Below are 23,472 nucleotides of genomic sequence, written 5' to 3'. Positions count from 1 at the left end.
AAATGGATTGGCGTGATTCTATATGGGCTTCAGACAATCGGCACACCCAGAGGGCGTTCTGAATGTGTCTGTGAGTGTGCTCACCTGTCTGTGTGTGTGTGTGTGTGTGTGTGTGTGTGTGTGTGTGTGTGTGTGTGTGTGTGTGTGTGTGTGTGTGTGTGTGTGTGTGTGTGTGTGGTTCTGACGGGTAATTTTACACGTGAAATGCAGCAAACCTTGGAGCGTTTTGTCCTCGGCATCTTCATTAATCCCCTCGCTATCAGCAGATGTTCCGGGAGTCTCCCGCATATTGATAACGGCTCCCTGATGCCCGCAAATTAGTTAAAATCTCCCGCAATCTAGAGCGAGCGAGCAAGAGCGCGCATGCGAGACAGAACAGACTGTGCCCCAAACCGTATAGTGTGCGCACGGTGGAGAGGGAGAGGAAGAGAGCAAGAGACCTTGCGTGTGTGCGCCTCACATGACACAGAGAGTCAGGCACCGAAATCAGGCACCGACATTTTCTTTCTTATTCGGTCTGGTTACTACGCAAGTCCAGGGAGGTTTTGGGGGTTAATGATGATTGAATGCGCAAAATGGCCTTTAACAATTTCTAAATAAACTACAAAATAGGGCTGGGTGGTATGATGCTATCGTAACCATGGTGTAAATTATCAACTGTAACAGACTTTTTAAATTCCATGTATCCAGCGAAATGTAAATAAGTGGGCGTGGTTAACTCACATGCAGCGTACTTGAGACTTAAACACTGCGATTTGTTAAAGAAACATGAAGAAAGACGAACGAGCAGATCAAGAGGATCCACAAAGGAAATAGATTTTATAAATAATTGTTAATAACGTAATATTGTCGGAATAAAGGTGGCAGCATTTTAGAGGAGCGCACATGCTCGCAGTGGGGAAAAGTATTATGAATGAAGCTTGACAACAACATTTAATATATTATTTAACATTTAATATATTAACTCTTGCAGGACATTTTGTTAGCCATCTTTTTTAATAGAAGTGTTTTTGGGAAGTATTGTGGTGAGAGAGCCACTCCCTTGGATAAAAAGCAACCCGACACATGGATGGTCTCAGGCTACTTCACTGTTGGCACGACACAGGGCTCATGGTAGTTTTCCTACATCTTGAAACTTTTAGTTTTATAAATGGGGGTAATATTTGAAGGATGAAAAAAATATATTTTGGTCATCACTCATCACATTAAAAATAACATTTAAATATGATAATATTTGAGTTTTGAAGTGCTGGAAAGAGATGTGTGACGTACTTGAAAGCATTTTACTATTCCTTCCAAACTTCCATGGTTGCAAGTTAATGTTACTACATTAAATCCATGGTGAATGTTGCTGATTTGTGGACTTAATGCCTTCTATAACTATTTCATTCATGGCACAATGTTTCTCCTGGTTTCCACGTCAGCGCTGTTTGATCTAATAGAGATCTATGGTTAATAACGGAGAAATTTGAATGCTTCTCACTAGATCTCGCAGCGATGTTATTACTTCAGTGGCGAATTCAAATGCTTTCTTTACTGGATCTCTTAGCGCTGTGTAGTAACAGTATCGCTTGATCAAGATCAGCTCACGCTGCATTGATCCAAACTGATAAGCTGTCCGTGAAGCACAAAATAATGAGTAGTGCAGTTTTGTTCCGCTTTCATTGCGTTTGCCAGTTGATGTTGGGCAACGTTGTGGTGGTCATGCCAGCGTCTCTTCCATTATCCGACATTTAAAAAATAACGAACTTGAGCACACTAAAGATGGGATGTGTGAATGTCCCCTAGGATCTACAGGCAATGCGCGCATTTTAATGAAAATATTGAACGCTATATCAAAAAATATAGTTACCGACAATGGTGTACCGTCGATAAATACCGAATACCGATAAATACTGTTGAAGACAAGACGAGCTGCAGCATTCTGGATCATTTGTAGAGGTTTAATTGCAGATGATGGAAGTCCAGTCAGAAGAGCATTGTGGTAATTAAGCCTAGAATAGAAATGACCAGGGCCTAGACGAGAAGTTGTGTTGCATGCTTAGTTAGGAAAGACCTGATCTTCCTGATGTTGTGTAGTACAAACCTTCATGATCGAGTTTGTCTTTGCAATGTGGTCTTTGAAGGTCAGCTGGTCATCAAATATTACTCCTAGATTTCTTGAACCTTGATTGGGGTAATTGAGGATGAACTTGGCTGAATGGTGAAATCATGCTATAGAGCCAAATTGACAGGGAAGACGAGAAGCTTCACACAGCACGTTGATCCCGGGAAATTGCCAGAACACCTTCTGTGTGAACGCAAACACAACATGGGATTGATGCCGGGTTGGGGACATTGTAGGAAGTAAGTCCCGGAATCAGTCCCGGAACGTGTGCTGTGTGAAGAAAAGCCATGATCAATGCCGTGTCGTAATGATGACGCTAACGTGAATTGAAAGCAGGCTAGTGAAACGGTATGTAATGTGCTAGTTTATAATCGAATAAGAGAAAAAAATGCACAAGCGCTGTTTCTCGAGAGAGAAATCGCAGCTCATAAGCAAACTTAAGACACTGCTGAAGCATTACATGTCACATCGATGTCACGTGTCTTTACGGGATTTTTACGGGTCGTGTGTGAACGCACTCTCTGATTCCGGAAAATCACTGGCAGTGTGAATGAACCAAAATCAAACGAACCCGGGTCACTTTATCCGTGTATTTTCCGGAATCTCTGTGTGAAAGGGGCTTTAGTCTTTGCAAGGTTGGACTGCAGGTGATATTGTTTCATCCATGCCAAGATGTCTGCCAGACGGCTTGAGATACGTGCAGCTACTGTGTGATCTGGTTGAAATGAGAGGTAGAGCTGTGTCATCAGCATAGCAATGGTAAGAGAAACCATGTGCCTGTATGATGGGTCCCAGTGATGTAATGGAAATGTAGAAGAGGAGGGGTCCAAGAACTGAACCCTGGGGAACCCCTGTGATCAGTTAATGTGCTTTGGATTCCTCCCCTCTCCAGGCAACCCTGAAAGACCTACCTGTGAGCTAGGATTCAAAACAGTAAAGTGGAGTTACTGTGATGCCCAGTGATAAGAATTGTGAGGGTGAGGGAAGAGAAGATGACATAGCAGATGAAAGATGGGAGGGAGAAAGTGAGCGCAGGTTTCGTCTGAAAGTACCTGGCAGGTGTTGGTGGTGCACAAGTAGTAAGTTGAAGATTAAAAGTAATGAAAAATTATCTGAAATGTGCAGAGGTTTCACCAAAATGTTGTCTGGGATGCAGTTGCATGTGTTCAGAAGGGTAAATATGGCATCCGAGGCTTGGATGCAGGAGAAGATCCACGCACACACCACTGACCTCATTATAGTCCAGCGAAGAGTCATGTAGATCTGAATAAGAGTGACGAGGCAAAAAAGAGCTCTATTTGGTAAGGTTTTCTGTGCGCACACACGCGACCCAGCCATGCACATGACACATATACAGCGCGCGAGTAGGCTACTGAATTGAGCTCTCTTTCGTGTTTTTATGGACAAATTCACACAACATTAAGTCGAAATGTCCATTTTGTAGAGTAATGTAATGTCCATTATTCACGTAAATTATGTTGGTAATGTCTTAAACAGTTGTGAGCAATGTTCCCTCTAAGCTGCGCGCGTGCTCGTCGCGCACTTCTGATGCCGCGGCCGCGCAGAAAAGATTAAAATGCCAAGCAGAGGACTGACCCGAAATGTGTGGGGAAATCCATTGGATTGTAGTTTAAGTGAGAAATAATTTCAGTCTTCTGGGCAACAGCTATAGAGTGAAAACTGGTGAATGCAGTTTACAGGTTTCATAGAAAGAGAATAATGTGAGCACGTGTGATTGGCAGTGAGTCTTGTGTGCGGACCAAATAGCTCAATACAAGAGGCAACGAGAAACACAGACATGTGAAATAAAATCACATCATAATGTTTTAAAGAAGAGTGGTTTGATTAAAGTGGTGTAAATAACGGTTGATGGACACAAAACGGTAACAATTCGCTCGTTGCACGTGGCCGCCATGTTGGCTTTCCGATCAGCGCGTGTACGGTTGGACACTTCCGGTGTCGCTTTACGCCGGTGCAGGGAGCCGGAGAACACCGAAAATTATCTCTTATAGTTGTTTATAGAATCAATTATATCACTTAAAATACTAATATATATATATATATATATATATATTTATTACACGAGCAAATGCCAATTAAATGCACGAATGCATAGTCAGATTAATGAATGAAATACAACTGTTCACGAACAGAAGATTGTCATGGACTCATGCTGCATGCAATTTTTAGGATTCAAGAGAGGCAACTTGCCTTTCAGAGGGTGACAGCCTCAGCACTTCATTGTTGTGTGTCGTTATGTTCAATGCATTCCCCGTTGCCGCTGCAGTACAGGCAGAAGATCGGGAGGGATGACTTAATCAACCCGACCAAAAACACCCTGTTCTGTAGTCGGCATTACTTTATTTGGTAACATTATTATTGCTAACTGTTTGTGTTTTAGTATGTAATTTAAATGCATATCATTTTCAGTGTATTTCACCTATGCGTTCTATGCTATTACTGCATTTATTTTGTGCAAGTGAGATAAAGAGCATCTGTTTCATTAATCATTATCTGTCTGGTGTGTATAATACAGTATTTTACTACGTGTAAAATATACACAAACTTAGTGTTAACTACAGTTAAAAATTTTAATTAATCGCAATTATTAAGATTTTTTTTCACCGTTTTTATCTATAAAGATAATTGATGCAAAGAAAGCATGCATGTAAAATATGTGATGATAATACTGAGCGAGCAATTGATGCAAGTGAAAATCTATGCGCAGAAAATAGTATTTATAGAGATAAATTGTAACATATCACAGGGCAAACGTGTGAATGTTCACACTGTATTTTATGCAAACAACTCTAATCGTAGTTGTAACTCTATATTGACAGTAGGCATAATTCTCATTGCGTGCAGCATGAGTCCAAGACAATCTTCTCTTCGTGAACAGTTGTATTTCATTCATTAATCTGACTATGCATCCATGTATTTAATTGTCATTTGCTCGTGTGATAGTAATACATATCTTAATAGTATTTTAAGTGATATAATTGATTCTATAAACAACTATAATAGATCATTTTCGGTTTTCTCCGGCTCCCTGCACCGGCGTAAAGCGAGACCGGAAGTGTCCAACCGCACACTCGCTGATCAGAAATCCAAGATGGCGGCCACGTGCAACTAGCCTATTACACGCCCACCCGCATGCAAATTCAAAATGCATCATTAGTTTAAATAGATGTTTTTGTGGGGTTGGGGGGAGTTTCAGGCATGGTTAGATTACTATAAAAGAGTTGACATTCACTTTTCTTGAAAATATTTAGCTATTAGATCTATTTAAATGCTTCAGTTTGTTTTCGTATTATAATAATAATATAATATGTAAACAAATTGAAGCATTTAAACTGATATATTATATCACTTAAATACTTCAATTCGTTTTTTATACGAATATATATATTAGGCCTATATTTTGTTATATTATAAGCCTAAATAAAGAATCTCACAAGGGTATGGTTTAGGTTATATTAGGCCTATATTTTATTATATTATAAGCCTAAATAAACAATCTCACAAGGGTATGGTTTAGGTTATATTAGGCCTATATTTTGTTATATTATAAGCCTAAATAAAGAATATCACAACGGTATGGTTTAGGTTATATTAGGCCTATATTTTATTATATAGGTATAAAGGGTAAGGTTTAGGGCTAATTGACATTAAAAAGTTTGAAACCCCCTGCTAAAGAAAATATTGGAAATTCATAAGCAATAAACAATCATTTAACTTTGATTGTTTAATGCTTCCTGTACACAATTAATTGACTGTACAAAACACTTTATGGTTTTCCCAAACCATCTCAGTTTAACAGCTTACTTTTCTTTCATACTATATTCTATTATTGTCAAGAATTGAACTGTCCTGCAGAAGATTTTGGAAATTATTTTTCATAGGATTTCTTGGTAAAGACTGTACAGTTAACAGCACTGTAAAAAAAATATCAGGTAACCTAAAATTCTTCTTAAAAAAACTTCTTAATTAACTGCTTGTTTTTCAAAAATATGATTTAATACCAATAAGTTACATCAAGGATCAAATAAAATAGAAATGGCACATTCAAGTTAAAAGTTACAACTGAATGTTGAAACCATTCTGTTTCTACTTGTGCTGTACAGGTCAGGTATAAGGAATATTTTTGCTCAGGTGGTGAAAAATGTCCGCCCAATAGAAAAATTTTTTTGCTCAGCAAGAAAAAAAAATAGAGGAAACATTGGTTGTAAGTGTATCGGATGTGCATCAGTGCAATTGGATCCGCATGTCATTGGACATTATCCGATGTCTTAAAGTGACAGTGGGTAATAAACCTAATGCGGTCTGTGTCCTTAAAGGAACACGCCGACTTTTTGGGACTTTAGCTTATTCACAGACCGTATTCCCCCAGAGTTAGATAAGTCCATACATACCCTTTTCATCTGTGTGCATGCTGTAACTCTGTCTGACGCATCCACTGCTAGCCTAGCTTAGCACAAAGACTGTAAGTAAATGGCTTCAGCTAGCATACTCCTCCCAATAAGTGACAAAATTGTATGGTCACAGTGTGTACAAATAACAAGGTCATATGAGACACAGGCATCTTTTAACCGTATACATACTGGGAACTATATTCTTAGAAGGCGAAGCACTGCTACTTGGGCGGAGTGATTTGCTCGCAGCACCTGAGAAGCCCCGTGGCGAGGAGCAGAGAGTTTGCTCAGAGTGTTGCGCTAATCACTCTGCCAAAGTAGCAGTGCTTCACCGTCTGAGAATATAGTTCCCAGTATGTATACGGTTAAAAGATGCCTGTGTCTCAAAGTCCCAAAAAGTCGGCGTGTTCCTTTAATTTTGATCAAGCAACAAAAGAAAAAGAGAAAAGCATTCACTCCTTTAATAGCTTTAATAAGGTTTCATTATATTTAATTTGTGCAAATAAATATATCTGCTGCTTGAAAGAATAAAGAATGATGTATGCAAGTAATTCTAAAGAATGCATATATCATTCATTGACAAGAAGACTATGTTCTACTTTAGGGAAAGTGGTTTTATTTCATTTTAAGTTACAGTAGTTAAATCTGTATCTGTGTTGCATGTTCAAACTTTAAAATCATTCATATTAACAGGTTAATAGATGTTTTCTCTGGGAGTATATGGGTTTGGAATTTTTAGAGAAATTCTAAATTAATGCATTTCAATTTAACTAAACCCGTTATATTTTAGTCATCTGAATTGTTTTAGAGTTTTAGTTGACGAAATACAATAAGATTTTAGTTGACAACATCTACTGTAGATGTAGTCGACTAAAATCTTATTGTATTTCGTCGGCTAAAACTAGATTAAAACTAAAACAATTCAGATGACTAAAATATAACTAAAACTAAATGGCATTTTAGTCAAAAGACTGATTAAAACTAAATCAAAATATGGTCTCAGTTTAGTTTTCTTACATTTAATGTGTACTTGTTTGAAGTATGTCTTACTGTGGATAAAACCTCTGTTTTCTTTGAAATGGTTTTCTGTTTTCTGTTGCATGTAATGCAAGTACTGCTCTATAAACCAGTATTGGTGTTAATTTATTGGAGCACACAGATAATCTGCAAAGAAACCGTCTGAAATATGTCTCTCTTCCTCTCAGTATCTTCAGCAGGAAGAGAAAGAGAGCAGCGTCTCCTCTACAGCCTCCTGATCTCAGTGATAAAGCAGCGCCCTTTCCCCGTCTGTGAGTATATTCATGTAGAGCCAAACATTCAACACAAGAACACAGTGTACACAGTAACAACAAGAGGGAAATTATTACATTTTTATTTTATTTCAGCAATAAAGTTCTTTAAACAGAAAATAAAAATCATAAACTGAAATCATGTTCTCTTTTTTTAACAACAAAAACAAAATAAACTGAAATTGTGATGTAAAGAAAGAGTCAGTAGGTTAAATATTGTTTTTATATGCTTCTGTCATTTCTCTTTTATATGTCTATATGTATTTTTGTCACATGGGTTTTCTGCATGAAAGTTATATGGACAGTAATCATATTATAGTCTATAAATCAAACACTTCTTTCTAAATGTGTTTGTGGTATGATTTCAAATAGGATGATTTAAAAATAGAGACATTTAAATATTTTCTCTCTTTTGTTTTTGTCTTTCTGTTCATCATAATGTGTTTTCAGTGGTGGGAGAGCTGAGCAGATCAGAGATGTGTCCTGTCAGACCTGCACATCCTCCTCCTGTCAGAAACACATCAGTCATCGTGACACAGAAGCAGCCCTGCAGCTCGACTCTCACCAACCAGTGCATGATGATCTGCAGAGAGTCAAAGACCAGCACAAAACCAGCATGAAGAACAGATATGAGAGCGTATTTGAGGGAATCAAACTAGAAGCGAATCAGACCCTCCTGAACAGGATTTACACACAGCTGTACATCATAGAGGGAGAGAGTGAAGGAGTGAATGAAGAACATGAGGTGCTACAGATGGAGAAAAGTTACAAGACACTCCAAGACACTCCAATCAACTGCAATGACATCTTTGATCCTTCACCTGAACCCGGATATGAGGAGATGAAAAGAGAGAAGAAAGACAAAATCAAGACTGTTCTTACTAAAGGCATCGCTGGAATTGGAAAAACCGTCTCTGTGCAGAAGTTCATTCTGGACTGGGCCGAGGGAAAAGCCAATCAGGATGTAGATTTCATGTTTGTGCTTCCATTTAGAGAGCTTAACTTGATTAAAGATCATCAGTACAGTCTTCACAGACTTCTGCTTGATTTTTATCCTGAACTTCAAGATCTGGACTCAGAGATATATGATGAATGTACAGTTTTGTTCATCTTTGATGGACTGGATGAAAGCAGATTGACACTGAAGTTTTCAAACAGTGAGAATGTTTCAGATGTGACTGAGTCTTCATCAGTTGGTGTGTTGATGTCAAACCTCATGAAAGGAGATCTACTTTCCTCTGCTCTCATCTGGATCACCACCAGACCAGCAGCAGCCAATCAGATCCCCTCTAACTACATCAACCGTGTGACAGAAATTCAGGGATTCAACGACCCTCAGAAGGAGGAATATTTCAGCAAGAGAATCAGTGATGAGCATCAAGCCAGCAGAATCATCTCACACATCAGAAGAGCAAGAAGCCTCCACATCATGTGCCACATACCAGTCTTCTGCTGGATCTCAGCCACTGTGCTTCAAAACATCCTGAAACAAGATCTCAGTGCAGAAATCCCTCAAACTCTGACTGAAATGTACATACACTTCCTCCTCATTCAAACACATATGAGGAACCAGAAGTATGAAGAGAGAGATCCAGAGAAACTCCTGCAGTCCAACAGAGAAGTGATTGTGAAACTTGCTGAACTGGCTTTCAATCAGTTGATGAAGGGCAATGTGATGTTCTATGAGGAGGACCTGATTGAGAGCGGTATAGATGTCACTGACGCCTCAGTGTATTCTGGGATTTGCACTGAGATCTTTAGGGAGGAATCTGTGATTTATCACAGGAAGGTTTACAGCTTTGTACATCTGAGCTTTCAGGAGTTTTTTGCAGCACTGTATGTGTTTTTCTGCTTTTTACACAAGAACAGTGAAGTTATGAAAATTTGCCTTAGAGGAAAGTCCAAAACTTGGTTTGAGAATGTTTCTCTGGACGAGCTCCTGAAGGAAGCAATGAATGAAGCCTTGAAGAGTGAAAATGGACACCTGGATCTTTTCCTTCGATTTCTTCATGGCATCTCGCTGGAGTCCAACCAGAGAGTCTTACAGGATGTGCTGATTCACACAGAGAACAACCCAGAGAGCATCAAGAAAATAATCCACAACCTCAAACGGGGTCAAAAAAACAATATCAGTCCTGAAAGATGGATGAATCTGTCACACTGCTTGATTGAAATGAAGGATCATTCTGTTGTTAAAGAAATGCAGGCATTTTTAAACTCTAAAACAAAAAGAAAAAATATTTCTCTTGCACAATGCTCAACATTGGCAAACATGATCCTGATGTCAGAGGAGCCACTGGATGAGTTAGACTTCATGAAGAAGATCAAATCAAAAGAGGGTAGGATGAGAATTTTACCTGCTGTGAGGAACTGCAGAAAAGCTCTGTAAGTGTGAAAATATAAACATAATTATATTTGACAAGTTTTGATGAAAGTTTTATGAGTTTTATGGTGGGTTGTGTTCACAAACACTTTTTTGTGTAGTTTTATACTTTGTGAACATAACCAAACTACCAGTAATACTAGTCCAACTCTAAGGCAGTTGTTGATATCATTTTAGTCAATAGAATTGGTTTATGTAATAAAGTACTTCATCATAGATATATAGCCCCAGTCCTGTAGGACAAGTGTCCTGCTGAGTTTAGGACACTGGCCCTCCAAATATCCTCACACAAGCGAATCTCATTCAGATTTACTTGCAAATTACAGACAGGTGTGTTTAATTAGAGTTGGAACTTAAGTCTGCAGGACATCAGCCCTCCAGGACTGGAGTTGAAGATCCCTGATTTTCATAATGTACTTTTAATTCAAATCTTTGTTTTAATTTTGAACAGAGTAAATGTTTAAAGTAACATGATCTTTTATGGTGAATTTAGTTAACTAAGTCAGTGCTTCTCAAACCTGTCCTGGGTCCCCCAACACTGCACATATTTGATATCTACTTTATCTAACACACCCGATTTAACTCAGTAATTCATTAGTAGAGACTGCAAGAATTTAATTGGGTGTGATGTGAGATACATCCAAAATGTGTGATGATGGGGAATAATATATTGCATTAATATATTACGATATATTGAATAATGTTGAATAATGTTGAATAATGTAATGTACATGTTAGGGTTGGGCGGTATTTCGGTAATATCGTATACCGCGGGGTCTTAAAATAGCAACGGTATCAGTTTCAATACCGTCATTACCGGCACTTATATATAATAAATAAATATAATTTATTCAATGCCTAAAAATGCTTATGTAGTTGTCATCAAGTGACAGTGTGGAGGAGAGAGAGAGAGAAGGGAGAGGCGGTAAATACTGACTAGGCAATTTGTAAATGTTGCAATAAAAAAGGTGACCGCGAGAGATGGAAACACCTCTAACCTAATGTCGCATCTCCGAAACAACCACCCACTCAGTGCTGCGAGGATGCATTTTGCCCCGAGTTCATTAAATAAGCGTATTCATTTATATTTGTTAAAATATTATAATGTTTTTTTTTTTTACGTTGATAATGAAAACTGAACAGCACGAGTAAGATGGGATGCATCGGGAGTCAGACATTGACCACTTAATTAAGTTTCATTTTGTAAAAGGCCTTTCTTTAAAGTGAATTTCGTTTTGTATAAATTGTATCCTATTTTTTTTTTTTTTTTACCAACCAATAATAAATAAGAATCAAAAATAGCAGACAACATAATCATGACATGATCGTTCGCTGGCGCGCCGCGGTCACTTGCATTGAAATCTCATCATAAATTAACCGAAACTCACATGTATGTCTCACAGACATGACAGATATCTAAATAAAGCTTGAAATTTCATTAAACGAAACAATTCAAAATGAAAAGAAATAGGCCACTCGCTGATTATTTAATCCATGATGTGCATTTCTCTCTATGCGCGTTCTATACGGAAATGGCGATCATCAAATTAAACGAAACTATTCCAAACGAAAAGAAATCGGCTAGCCTACTCTCTGATTATTTAATCCATGATGTGCATTTCTCTCTATCGTTCACTATGGAGATGGCGATTCGTCAATTTCTTTAAACGAAACAATTCAAAAGGAAAAGAAATATAGGCAGCATACTCTCTGATTAATCCAGGATGTGCATTTCTCTCTATACGCGCGTTCACTGCGGAGATATCAATCGTCAATTTCTTTAAACGAAACAATTCAAAACGAAAAGAAAAAGGCTAGCCTATACCTTCTGATTATGTAATCCATGATGTGCATTTCTCTCTATATATGCGCGTTCACTACGGAGATGGCGATCGTGAACTTAATCTTTGCAGCACTGACAGAAAAGTTGTATTAATAAAAATCAATGGACGCGTGTCACCGGATTTACAAATGCACTTCTTGCTTGTTGCTTGTTAATTTAATTTAAATGAATTAATAAAATGAATACAATTGTCATAATTAAAATAATTAAATATGATTAATTTTCCCATTTTTGCTCATTTATAAATAGTATTTATATCTACCACCCCCTCAGCACCTGGGTTAAACAATTATTTGGGGCCACCATATTATAACGGCCCACGTATTAAAAATAGTCGAGTCTAAATAGGGCTACGGCTCATATTACATTTAATGCCGTCAACAGGGATCAGACATACCGTGCACGGGTTGGCCTTGATTTTTTTTTTGTGTGTTTTTTTATGCCCGATCTGGTATTCAGTTTCTGAACGGTGTAGACACAAGCCAACAGTTTGGTGACGCTGTCTGAGCCTTATGTCATAATTTTTAATTAGTCACGGTAATACCGTATACCCCGGTAAAATAGGGAGGAGGTTTGACGGTATCAAAATTTGGATACCGCCCAAGCCTAGTACATGTTGAAAACATGTAAAGTCTAATTGGTCAAACAAAAATTAGTTGAGTTCAAAATATTCAAAATTCTCATGCAAATAGTTGCCTTTTTTTTTTAAACCAAGGCAATATTTTTTAGTTTGGAAACCTGTTGCCTTAATTTTCTCTTCTATTTTCTTAAATTATTTCTAACACATTCTCAAGCCAAATATTGCCTTAGTTTATCTAAAAAATACTTGGGGTGACTATTTGAATGAGTATTTTGTGTTAGACCATTTAGAATTAAGTAATACCAATAGAACTTTCCTTATGAACTCAACTCAAATACTTTGTGAAGCAGAAACATAACTCAAGTGAAAATAATACACGAATAAACATTAGTGCAATAATAAATATATTGTCATATATTTTTTAATATATGAAAAGTGACAATTCCTTATGTATTATTCATTATATTTTTATATAGTAATGCAATATATGGAAATATATTTTCTTTGCATAAGGGGACATCAGCACAACAGCATGCATTGACCAGAATCCTTGCTGTTTTCAGATTGGCACACTGTAATCTCACAAATCGGCACTGTGAAACTTTGGCTTCAGCTCTACAATCATCAAACTCCCCCCTGAGAGAGCTGGACCTGAGTAACAATGACCTGCAGGATTCAGGAGCAAAGCTGCTCTCTACTGGACTAAAGAGTTCAAACTGTCAACTTAACATACTGAGGTTTGTGTTTCACACTAATGATAATGAGTACAGACCCCCGTCAAGCATGTTCAAGAAGAAAACATTTAGAGATATAGAAAATTGTTCAGTTTTTCCTTCATAAGCCTATCACAAATCTGACTGCCCTCTTGGAAATGTGAATACAGTAGTGTTCAAAAGTTTGAGGCAAAAAGTAAAAAAAATTATATTCTGCACTGTTTTACCATTTTATTAGCATATTTCCGTGACAAATGACCCTTCTCTAAGCCCTGTCTTTTAAATTTTACCTACCAGTCCTACACTTACCACTGTTGCTGTTTTTTTTACTGACGTTTTTTTTAAAACTAACTTTATTAATCATCTTCATGTTTGGATAATTTTAAATACAAACAGAAATAATCCAAAAATATGCTAATTTGTTTTAGTTGAGTAACCAAACAGTGACACATGGTTTCTAGAAATAAATGTTTTGTCCCCCTTTTCCAAATCTTTAAGACATTAAAGGTGCTCTAAGCGATGTCGGGTGAAGTCACTTCTTGTTGACGTTCTAAGTATTGTCAAACAAAACGAAGACCCTCCCTCCTCCTCATCCCATCTTCTCCCCCACCATTCAGTGCCCATACAAGGACGCAATAATAACAAGATAACTTTAGCTGCGTTTTTCCCAGTGAGCATAAACAACGGCTCCGTCGTAAACAAATTTAGTCAAATTGTCAATAGCCTATAAATGAACATTCAAATTCATAACAAACAGTGTGGGAAAACAATCATTCACAGTAACTTTCGCCCTAATGTGAGGTTGTTTGATCGATCACTAGCTGCTAGAAACCTATATGTTGTATTCACCAAAGTTAGCGCTGACTGCATAGTTCTGGCTAATTATATCCTTAAGTTGGTTAGGCGAACATGAACGTCCTAAACATTTATTTACCCACCTCTCCAGCAAAAACAGAGCTACCTTTTTGTCAGATTGGAAACCCGTCTGCCGGCGGATTTCTTGCCACCTTTCGAAGGCTTCTCCGATGTAAATTCGGGACTTCGCGCGTTTCTTATCCTTTTCCCTCTTTGCTGTTTGTTCATTGGAACGTCGTCTTTTTGGTCGTGTGTCGGCCATGTCAAACTTAAAGAGAATATCATTCAAACTTCCCTCTTCATGCTTCTCTCTCCTCTACACCCCTTCAAGTGTACGTGCACTAACCCCCCAAACCCCACCCCCAAATCCTTCTTGTCTGTTATTGGCTGGAACACTGTTTGTTATGTTTCGTGGCTCGAGTTGCTACAGTTTGTTTTTATTGCCATTTGTGGAGCCTGGGGTGTCTACAGAGACCATGTTTTTTTACAGTGTGTTCAGGAGACAGGCAGCTAGCGGATAGTGAGGAGATGTTTGCTGTATGTGACAAAAAATGTTTTGGCCTAAAAACGTTTGACATCGCTTAGAGCACCTTTAATGCTGTAGATTTGTGTCACCTTCATTTCTGTGACATCCACCAGCTAGAGTTCAACATGATCTCCACCAGAGGACATTCTTTCTTTAGCTTATCCACCATGAACTACATCTCCCATAACCCATTGCCCAGACTCATAATGGTTTGATTACTTCTACCTGTCTATCATTTGCTTGTATACGTTTGTCTATTTAAGCTTTGAGCTTATACCCACTCTTTTCAAACTCTTGTTAGTGTTAAAACTGCAGTTCTAAGTACTTGTATTTTCGACCAATGCATATTGGCGTGCAAGATTTGCACCTCGTGTTCTGCCCTACAGTGCGGGTACGAATATACGGAAGCAGATGCAAAAGAGGAAGAACGGGTGTGACACTGCAAATTTACATGCAAATAGTTGCCTAAATTGTTTTTTTTAATTAAACCAAGGCAATATTTTTTAGTTTTGGAAACCTATTGCCTTAAATTTCTCAATTATTTCTAACACATTTTCAAGCAAAATATTGCTTTGGATTATCTAAAAAAATAATTTGGGCCACTATTTAAATTAGTATTTTGTGTTAGACCATTTAGACTTAAGTAATACTAATAGAAATTTCCTCGTAAACTCAACCCAAATACTTTGTGTAGCAGAAACATAAATCAAGTGAAAATAACAGGAATACACATTAGTGCAATAATAAATATATTGTCACATATTTTTCAATGTATGAAAAGTGACAATTCCTTATGTATTATTCATTATATTTTAATATACTAATGCAATATATTATTCTGTATATTTCCAATATATTTAAACCATTTAATATATTGATCATAAATACTGTATATGGAAATATATTTTCTTTGCATAAGGAAACATCAGCACAACAGCATGTATTTTAACCAGAGTCCTTTCTGTTTTCAGATTGGCATACTGTAATCTCACAGATCGGCACTGTGAAACTTTGGCTTCATCTCTACAATCATCAAACTCCCCCCTGAGAGAGCTGGACCTGAGTAACAATGACCTGCAGGATTCGGGAGCAAAGCTGCTCTCTACTGGACTAAAGAGTCCAAACTGTCAACTTAACCTACTGAGGTTTGTGTTTCACACTGATGATAATTAATACAGACCCCCGTCAAGCATGTTTAAGAAAAAAGAAATTTTGGGAAATAGAAAATTGTTCTGTTTTTTCCTTCATAAGCCTACCACAAACTGCCCTCTTGGAAATGTGTATACAGTAGTGTCCAAAAGTTTTAGGCAAAAAGTAAAAAAAAATTATATTCTGCACTGTTTTATCATTTTATTAACATATTTCCGTGACAAATGACCGATCTCTAGGCCCTGTCTTTTAAAATTTACTGAACAGTCCTACATTAACCACTGGTGCTGTTTTTTTTCCTGATGTTTTTTTTTTTTTTTTAACTAAATGTTTGAATCATCTTCGTGTTTGGAAATACAAACCGAAATAATCTTTGTTGGGTCACCCAAAATAGTGACACATGGTTTCTAGAAATAAAAGTTTTCCCCCATTTCCAAATCTTTAAGACATTAATGCTGTAGATTTATGTCACCTTCATTTCTGTGACATGCACAGCTAGAGTTCAACATGATCTCCACCAGAGGACATTCTTTCTGACTCTTTAGCTTATCCACCATGAACTAAATCTCCCATAACCCATTGCCCAGACTCATTATGGTTTGATTACTTCTACCTGTCTATCATTTGCTTGTATAAAATCTATTAATATCATGTGACTAGTGTTAAAGGTCTTTGTTTTCAGCTCATGAAAAATGGGGGCAAAAACAAAAGTGTTGCGTTTATAATTTTGTTATGTGTAGTTATCAGTATCCCAGAAACTATCAATGTGCTGGACCTTCTAGACATATGTGACCCATAGAGGGCATAACGTTTGAGTGTTAGGGAGGTCTAAGGAGTAAAATGCATGCACTCAAATTGTAAGAAAAAATTTGGAATTAAACAGGTTAAAGAACCTACACATAATATGTCACAATCAGCTGCTGCGTCATTTAGTAAAATGAAATCCATGAAAATGAAATCAATGTGATGTTTGTCATTCACTCTGACAACCAGTTTAAATGAGTGCAATGAATGAGTGCTATCTGTCACTGCTAATGTCTTTAAAGTCCATGTGAACTGGAAATTTGTGACCCTTTTTTAACTAGAACAGAATATTAAATGAGATAAAAGTAGAGGCCCGGTTCTTGATTTTAGCACACATTCTCTCCATCTCTAGCTCACAGCAGACTGATGGTTGTAAGGGTTATAAGGCCCGTTTATAAAAGCTACTTAAATGTCCTAATTGAACTAAGGTCTAATCCTGGCTTAATCTAAGACATGTCTGTGAAACCAGGCCTTAGTGAATAAATAGTCTGTAAATAGTGACTGCCGCTAATTTTAATTTTAATTAGTTTATAGGGTCTATTAAAAAAATGAAGGGGATTGGGCACTTTGTGTTCACAATTATTTTTTTCTGAATAATTGTTCAGTTCTTTGACAAAGACAAGGTAACAAAGCATTCAAGACTTTACTAAAAATATTTGAGGCTTCAGCCCCATTTGTCCAGCCCAAGCGCAGCCCCTGTCTGAGGCTATATTTTTACTGTACATCTCTAAAAATGAAGCACACCAACATGAACACTTGTTGTTGTAGGTTATCTGGCTGTATGGTGACAGGAGAAGGTTGTGCTGCTCTGGCATCAGCTCTGAGTTCAAACTCTTCACACCTGAGAGAGCTGGATCTGAGCTACAATCACCCAGGAGATTCAGGACTGAAGCTGCTCTCTGACACACTCAAACATCTGGACAAACTCAAGTATGTTGAGCAGTAACAGTCATCATGTCTGATGTGCATTTGAGTGTTACATTTGAGAAAGACTGAGTTTTACATTAGAGTCTCTTTTTTTTTGTCATGAGATGATGCTTTTTTTCTCACAAAGACTTAGACTGTACATTAATGTATTACTCTATCCTCTTAATGGATACCACAAATAATGTTCAGAAATATTGCAATTCACAATTATCATTCATAATAAATTAACAGGTGCAATAATGGATATAGCGATTTACCATGATGAACGTAATAATAATAATAATAATAATAATTATAATAATATGATTATTTGCTTCAGTCATAGAGACATTTTTTATTCCACCTGCTCCATAAAAAATATAAATTATTAGGGCACCGATATTACTGAAGTTATCAACACTGATTGAACATTATTTAAACATATTTGTCACGAGCAAATTTTCAAAAATGCGTTACTGTTATTTTCATATTCTCTATTACAAAACCTTTAAAATGTTATATGATTTGTTGGAATCAGACAAAAAAATTACTTAGATACACCTATTTGAAGTCAATAAAGTCAGTAAAGTCAATATTGAGAAAAGTTTTCTGAAAGTTCCAAAACAAAATCACCTAGCATCCATACCTTAAAATCCCTGGTAATACCACCAAACTTGGCACACATCAAGTCAACACCAAATATCTGTAGGAAAAATATAGATTAAACTTTTTTTTCCATGATACCACAATTATTTGATTAACATTGTATATATATATATATATATATATACATATATATATTAACACCTACTGTACTGAACGGATGGAATATATGTTACACATCAGATATTTTTCCCCAAAGGTTAACCAAATGTTCACTTAAGACATAACAGATAATGTTTGCGTGAATACTCACCAAGACAGACATTTTGAAGTACTGTAAATCTGTGTGTATGAATATCGGGATCGCGCGGTGCCTGAGTCGTGTAACGCAAAGTTGAGATGTTGTTGCCCAGAGAGAAAAACAATATGTGGTGTCGAAGGAAAAGATGCACGAGAGATTGCGTATTTTCACCGGGTTTAATAAAATGCTTTAAACGTCACACTGATCCGCATACATGGGGATTGAGTGAGAAAAAGTATACAAATAAACTTTCAACTCTGGTCACAAATAGAAAGGGAAATAAAGGAAAGTGTACAAAAGTCGGTAGAGCGGTTATCTCTTCTCCTCACCTGTCACATCTACATCTATTACACACTCACTCTCTACACACATGCGCAGTTCTCATTGTACATCGAATTACCGTAAATGCACACAGTGACCTTTACAGGCGTCTTTGTGCTCACGCTTCGGATCTGTCAGTCAGCGCGAGTAAGATCGTTTTGTTTACATCAGCATGAGTTTGAAAATCACATTTCATTGGTTCAGACTCATACCACTGAAAATTCGCTATGAAAATTGAAAAAAGTTGAAATGCTGCGCTTTACAACGATACCAAATTTGTGCTGAGAGGAAGCGCAAGTCATCAAGAAGCGAGCAGAGGAAACTGCATTTTTTCATGGATTAAAAGAAAGGTTATACTCTTGGAAAACGTACAAATGAAGATTATTTTAGATGTTTAATTGCTATTTGGAGCACTGGGATCGCTAAAGAGGGCTCATTTAAAGACGGCTTAATGAACATAATTAGTCTGTGCACATTCAGACTCAATTTTCCAGTAGCGGGTCACATTTGTTTACGTTTGTAAGTCTTTAATGATAGAAAATTACTGTGTGTACCTGTAACACTCTTTTTATATATATGTATGTTTGTACCCAAAAGACATGATACAAACAAAACAAACAAACAAATATTTCAAATGAATATTAAGTGCCTATTAATAAGTACTCCACGAATGAAATGCTAGTGCTACTGCTAGTGGACGGTAAGTTAACAAACCGTAACTGCACAGCAAAATAATCAGTGTTATGTTCTTCTCCATGACTATACACTGTACAACCCAGCAAGTTAAGCTAACTCGTTTAATTTGAGGAAGCCGATTATCTCAATTCAATTAATCACTGTGAGTTATTCATCACTCTGCGACTGAGCACTGTTCTGTTTTTGCTGATTTTTAAGAACCATGACAAGTTGTTGCTAGATGACCTCTTGTGTTCTAAAAACTTCATTCAGCAGGGCTGCAAAATACAAAAATAAGAAATTAGCATAAATGAACTTGAAGCATGTTTTTTATATATATAGTGTTTGGTAGTATAAAGAGATGGAGTTAAAACTTAAACTTAAAAATATTTACCCACTGGACAACCATCCACAGTAAAACAACTTGACAGTGGGTTCTTTTAAGTTTAACAGAACTCTTTTTAGTTGTGTTAAAATTGTTTTTACTCTTTTCTTTTTTAGTTGAGTTAGGCCTTTTAAAAATGATGATGATGATGATGATGATGATGATGATGATGAAGTTGTGTACACTTACAAACACAGGAAGAACTGCAACAGGTGCTGTCTCCATCTCCAACTTCACTGGTACATTGACTTAGATTATTCCTAGAGGTGTTGGGACTTGTAATAGCATTTGCGTGTCTGAATGGAGTTCTCAGCGCGTCTACCATAGTCAGTGGTGCTGACAGTATTTGCGGTGCTGCAACAACTTCTGAATGATCCTGAATTCTGCCGGGTCTCTTGCTGGCAAAGAAATTATCTTCTTCACTCTCACTTGAGTGGTTTCTTTTATTCCCCCTGAACAGATAAATGGGGGATAAAATTAAAATGCCATAGCAAAACTTGCAGATTATAATTGATGAATGCAATATATGTACAATTTACATACAAGACATAGGCTAGTTCACCCAAAATGAAAGTTCTGTAATCTATTCCCTCAAGATGTTGCTGCAGACTTTTCATTTTGGGGTTAACCACAGGGCAATTCCATGCAAAGGTCATCTTTACTATAAAAAATTTAATTAAAAAAAGGTTTACCGAATGAACCATACCCTTTTTAAGTTGTCCAGTTAGGTCTGTATTATTCACGGAGCGGCTGGTATTAAATGCATTTACTGAAAATTTATATTTCAAGTTTTGACTGCAAATGTCACGTCCATAACATTGGAATTGCCCTACACCGGTAATATGAAAAACAACTGTGGTAAAAATACAAACAGACCTGTTCTTTCTTTTTGTGTATGCTGGACGATCATCATCATCATCTGTCTGCAAGTCAGACATCAGAGTTGCCTGTGGAAGTTTGAGCCGAGCTTCCTGATAGGTGTCTATAAAATATTGCATTGTTGTTAACCTCCCCAAAAATGTAACAATAATGAAATACAGTTCCCTTTCGAGGGAACTCGAACTGCGTCGGTTACGACACTAGGGGAACGCCCTTCAGCGTAGCGCGTCTGAATCCATGAATGAAATCGAATCCAATCCTATTGGCTTTGCGTGATGACGTAGCGAGTGACGGCATACACGGATGTGTACAAGAGCACACCGGCACAAGCAAGGTAACCTTTTTGCTATTCAGCAAGCGCTCTGTGTATTTCGGCTTTCATCATGGCGGCTTTCATCATGGGGATCGCAAAGAGATCTGGTTGAGGGCGAGACTGACGAGGCATATTCTCGTTCCTCTTCTGATGAGTCCGATTCCCCCACTCCCCGTTCGGGAGCCCGCTCCGCGGCTTCTCTCGATCGGGATGACATGCCTGTTTTACAGCTGTCTAATTCCGAGGAATTAGACGTGCTGAGTATTGGAAATGAGGATCATATTACCACACACCATTCTGTTCAGCCAGCACCCAACTATAGTGAATTAGTGGAGGTTTTGATGCGGGCTGTGGCCAAGCTTGATATTTCTTGGCCACAAGAGTGGCAGGAAGCGCGTACGGAAAGCAAACTTAATGAGCGCTTCCTGCAGCACCGCAAGCAACCTCCACGTCGGTCTCTCCCTTTCTTCCCGGATTTACACAATGAGTTGTGTAAATCCTGGAACAGGCCATTTTCATCTCGCCTGTCTAACCCCCCTATGTTGAATTACAGTGATGTAGTGGGGGTCAGAGATAAGGGATATGGGATGATGCCTTGGGTTGAGGAAGCTTTAGCCAGCTACCTTTCTGTTGACCGTGCATCATCCCTGAAGTCACCGGCGTTGCCTTCCAAACCTTGCCGCACCACATCCGCTTTGGTGGGCAGGGCTTATATGACGGCGGGTCGAGCTGGTGCGAGCCTGCACACAATGGCCATCTTGCAGGCGTACCAAGCCGACCTTTTAAGAGATATAGACCAAGGCGAGGGTCCATCTCCAGACGATATCGCTGAGCTTCGCAGAGCCACAGACTTGTCGCTCCGGGTTACCAAGGAGACGGCCCGTGCCATCGGTCGCTCCATGTCAGCCCTGGTAACCACAGAGAGACATCTGTGGCTCAACCTGTCGGGCATTAAGGAGAAGGACAGGACCTTCCTTCTTGATGCACCCGTTTCAGCCTCAGGTCTATTTGGTGAGGCTGTTAATGCTGTAGTGGACAGGTTTGAGGATGCAAAAAAGCAGGGCGAAGCTTTCAAGCGGTATCTCCCTCGCCGTTCAAGGTCTAGGAGGGCGGCTGCTAGGGAACAACCACAGCAGGCCTCCTCTTCCTCTTACCGCCAGGCACAGAAGGCGAGTGTCGCTGCCAGAGCTCCCCCTCATAGAGCTTGGGACTCTGGTCGACGCTCACACCCTCAGCCTCCTGAGAAGACGGATCTGAGGACCGTTATTCAGTCTAGGAAGGCTAAGGGAAAGAGGTCCTAACTTCTGTAAGGCCTCAGAGGGCCGCCCTCCCCGAGAGAGGACGACTGAGGTCCCCTCTCTCGTCGGGCCCTCAGGGAGTTGGCGTCAGTATCCCGCCGTCTCTGACGCTTCGGGACACGCTAGCTCCCAGCGAGCTCACGCTGGTCTGCCTGCCCCAAAGGCTTGCAAGCAGCCAGTGTTCGGGTTCGCACAATGTAGGACGTTGTCGGTTCTCCCCTGCCGGTCCTCCGCTTCAGGGCACCGTCAACATCCTGCACAAAACACTGGACACAAGCCCCGAGGGGTTCCCTTGGTTCCCTTGGTGAATTTCGCAGAGCTTGGCAGAACCTCGCGAATATTTCTCCATGGGTCCTGCGCACTGTAGAAACTGGGTACAGACTGCAGTTCCGGGTCCGCCCACCGAGATTCAACGGGGTGGTCCGGACTTCAGTTCACCCAGAGCAGGGTCTGGTGTTGGAACAGGAGGTTCACTCGCTGCTGGAAAAAGGGGCCATAGAGCATGTTCCCCTACCAGTCAGGGAGTCCGGGTTCTACAGCCGGTACTTCATAGTTCCCAAGAAGGATGGGGGGTTGCGTCCCATTTTAGATCTGAGGCATCTGAACCAATCTCTGAGGAGATTCAGGTTCAAGATGCTTACTATTCCCATCATCGTAAGTCAAATCCAGTCCGAGGATTGGTTTGTCACGATAGATCTAAAAGACGCTTACTTTCACATCTCCATCCTTCCGTCTCACAGGAAGTTCCTGAGGTTCGCTTTCGGGGGCGAAGCCTACCAATATCGGGTTCTTCCGTTCGGCCTAGCTCTCTCCCCTCACACCTTTACCAAATTTATGGATGCAGCTCTTGCACCTCTGAGGCTCGAGGGCATCAGAGTGCTCAATTATATCGACGACTGGCTGATACTGGCTCAGTCACGAGAGCTGGCGATTCGGCATCGAGATGTCGTCCTCGCCCACATCCAAAGCCTGGGGTTAAGACTCAACACAAAGAAAAGTGTGTTGGCACCAGCCCAGAGAACCTTGTTCCTGGGAGTGATGTGGGATTCAATCATGATGCAGGCACATTTGTCTCCTGCTCGGATCGAGTCCATCCTGACCACAGTGTCCAGGATAAAGCTAGGCCAAGC

General features: G+C 38.9%; 1 protein-coding gene and 1 long non-coding RNA gene across 10 annotated transcripts in view; one reads left to right on the top strand and one right to left on the bottom strand.

The window, feature by feature from the left end:
* The window catches only part of LOC143738643 (uncharacterized), a 52,860-nt gene that overhangs the window by 7,834 nt on the left and 21,554 nt on the right, over positions 1 to 23,472 (top strand). For 6 of the 9 annotated variants that reach the window (XM_077230676.1, XM_077230675.1, XM_077230674.1 and 3 more), the window contains 5 exons: positions 7,725 to 7,808; positions 8,259 to 10,193; positions 13,178 to 13,351; positions 15,680 to 15,853; positions 17,430 to 17,591. In XM_077230676.1, the coding sequence (XP_077086791.1) occupies positions 7,725 to 7,808; positions 8,259 to 10,193; positions 13,178 to 13,351; positions 15,680 to 15,853; positions 17,430 to 17,591 (2,529 nt within the window). The remainder of the gene's footprint in view (positions 1 to 7,724; positions 7,809 to 8,258; positions 10,194 to 13,177; positions 13,352 to 15,679; positions 15,854 to 17,429; positions 17,592 to 23,472) is intronic. The other 3 variants (XM_077230684.1, XM_077230683.1, XM_077230682.1) reach the window with 3 other exon arrangements.
* On the bottom strand, positions 19,638 to 20,495 carry LOC143738693 (uncharacterized). Its single transcript, XR_013203945.1, has 3 exons — positions 20,396 to 20,495; positions 20,042 to 20,304; positions 19,638 to 19,745 (listed from the first exon to the last, which is right to left on the bottom strand). It is a non-coding gene; the product is annotated as an uncharacterized LOC143738693 (long non-coding RNA).

Source organism: Siphateles boraxobius, unplaced genomic scaffold (assembly GCF_051911475.1).
Source record: "Siphateles boraxobius isolate OS27281-9 unplaced genomic scaffold, OSU_SipBor_1 15, whole genome shotgun sequence".
Lineage (NCBI taxonomy): Eukaryota > Metazoa > Chordata > Actinopteri > Cypriniformes > Leuciscidae > Siphateles > Siphateles boraxobius.
The sequence above is the reverse complement of the archived record's forward strand: the minus strand, read 5'-3'. Positions and strand labels throughout refer to the sequence as shown.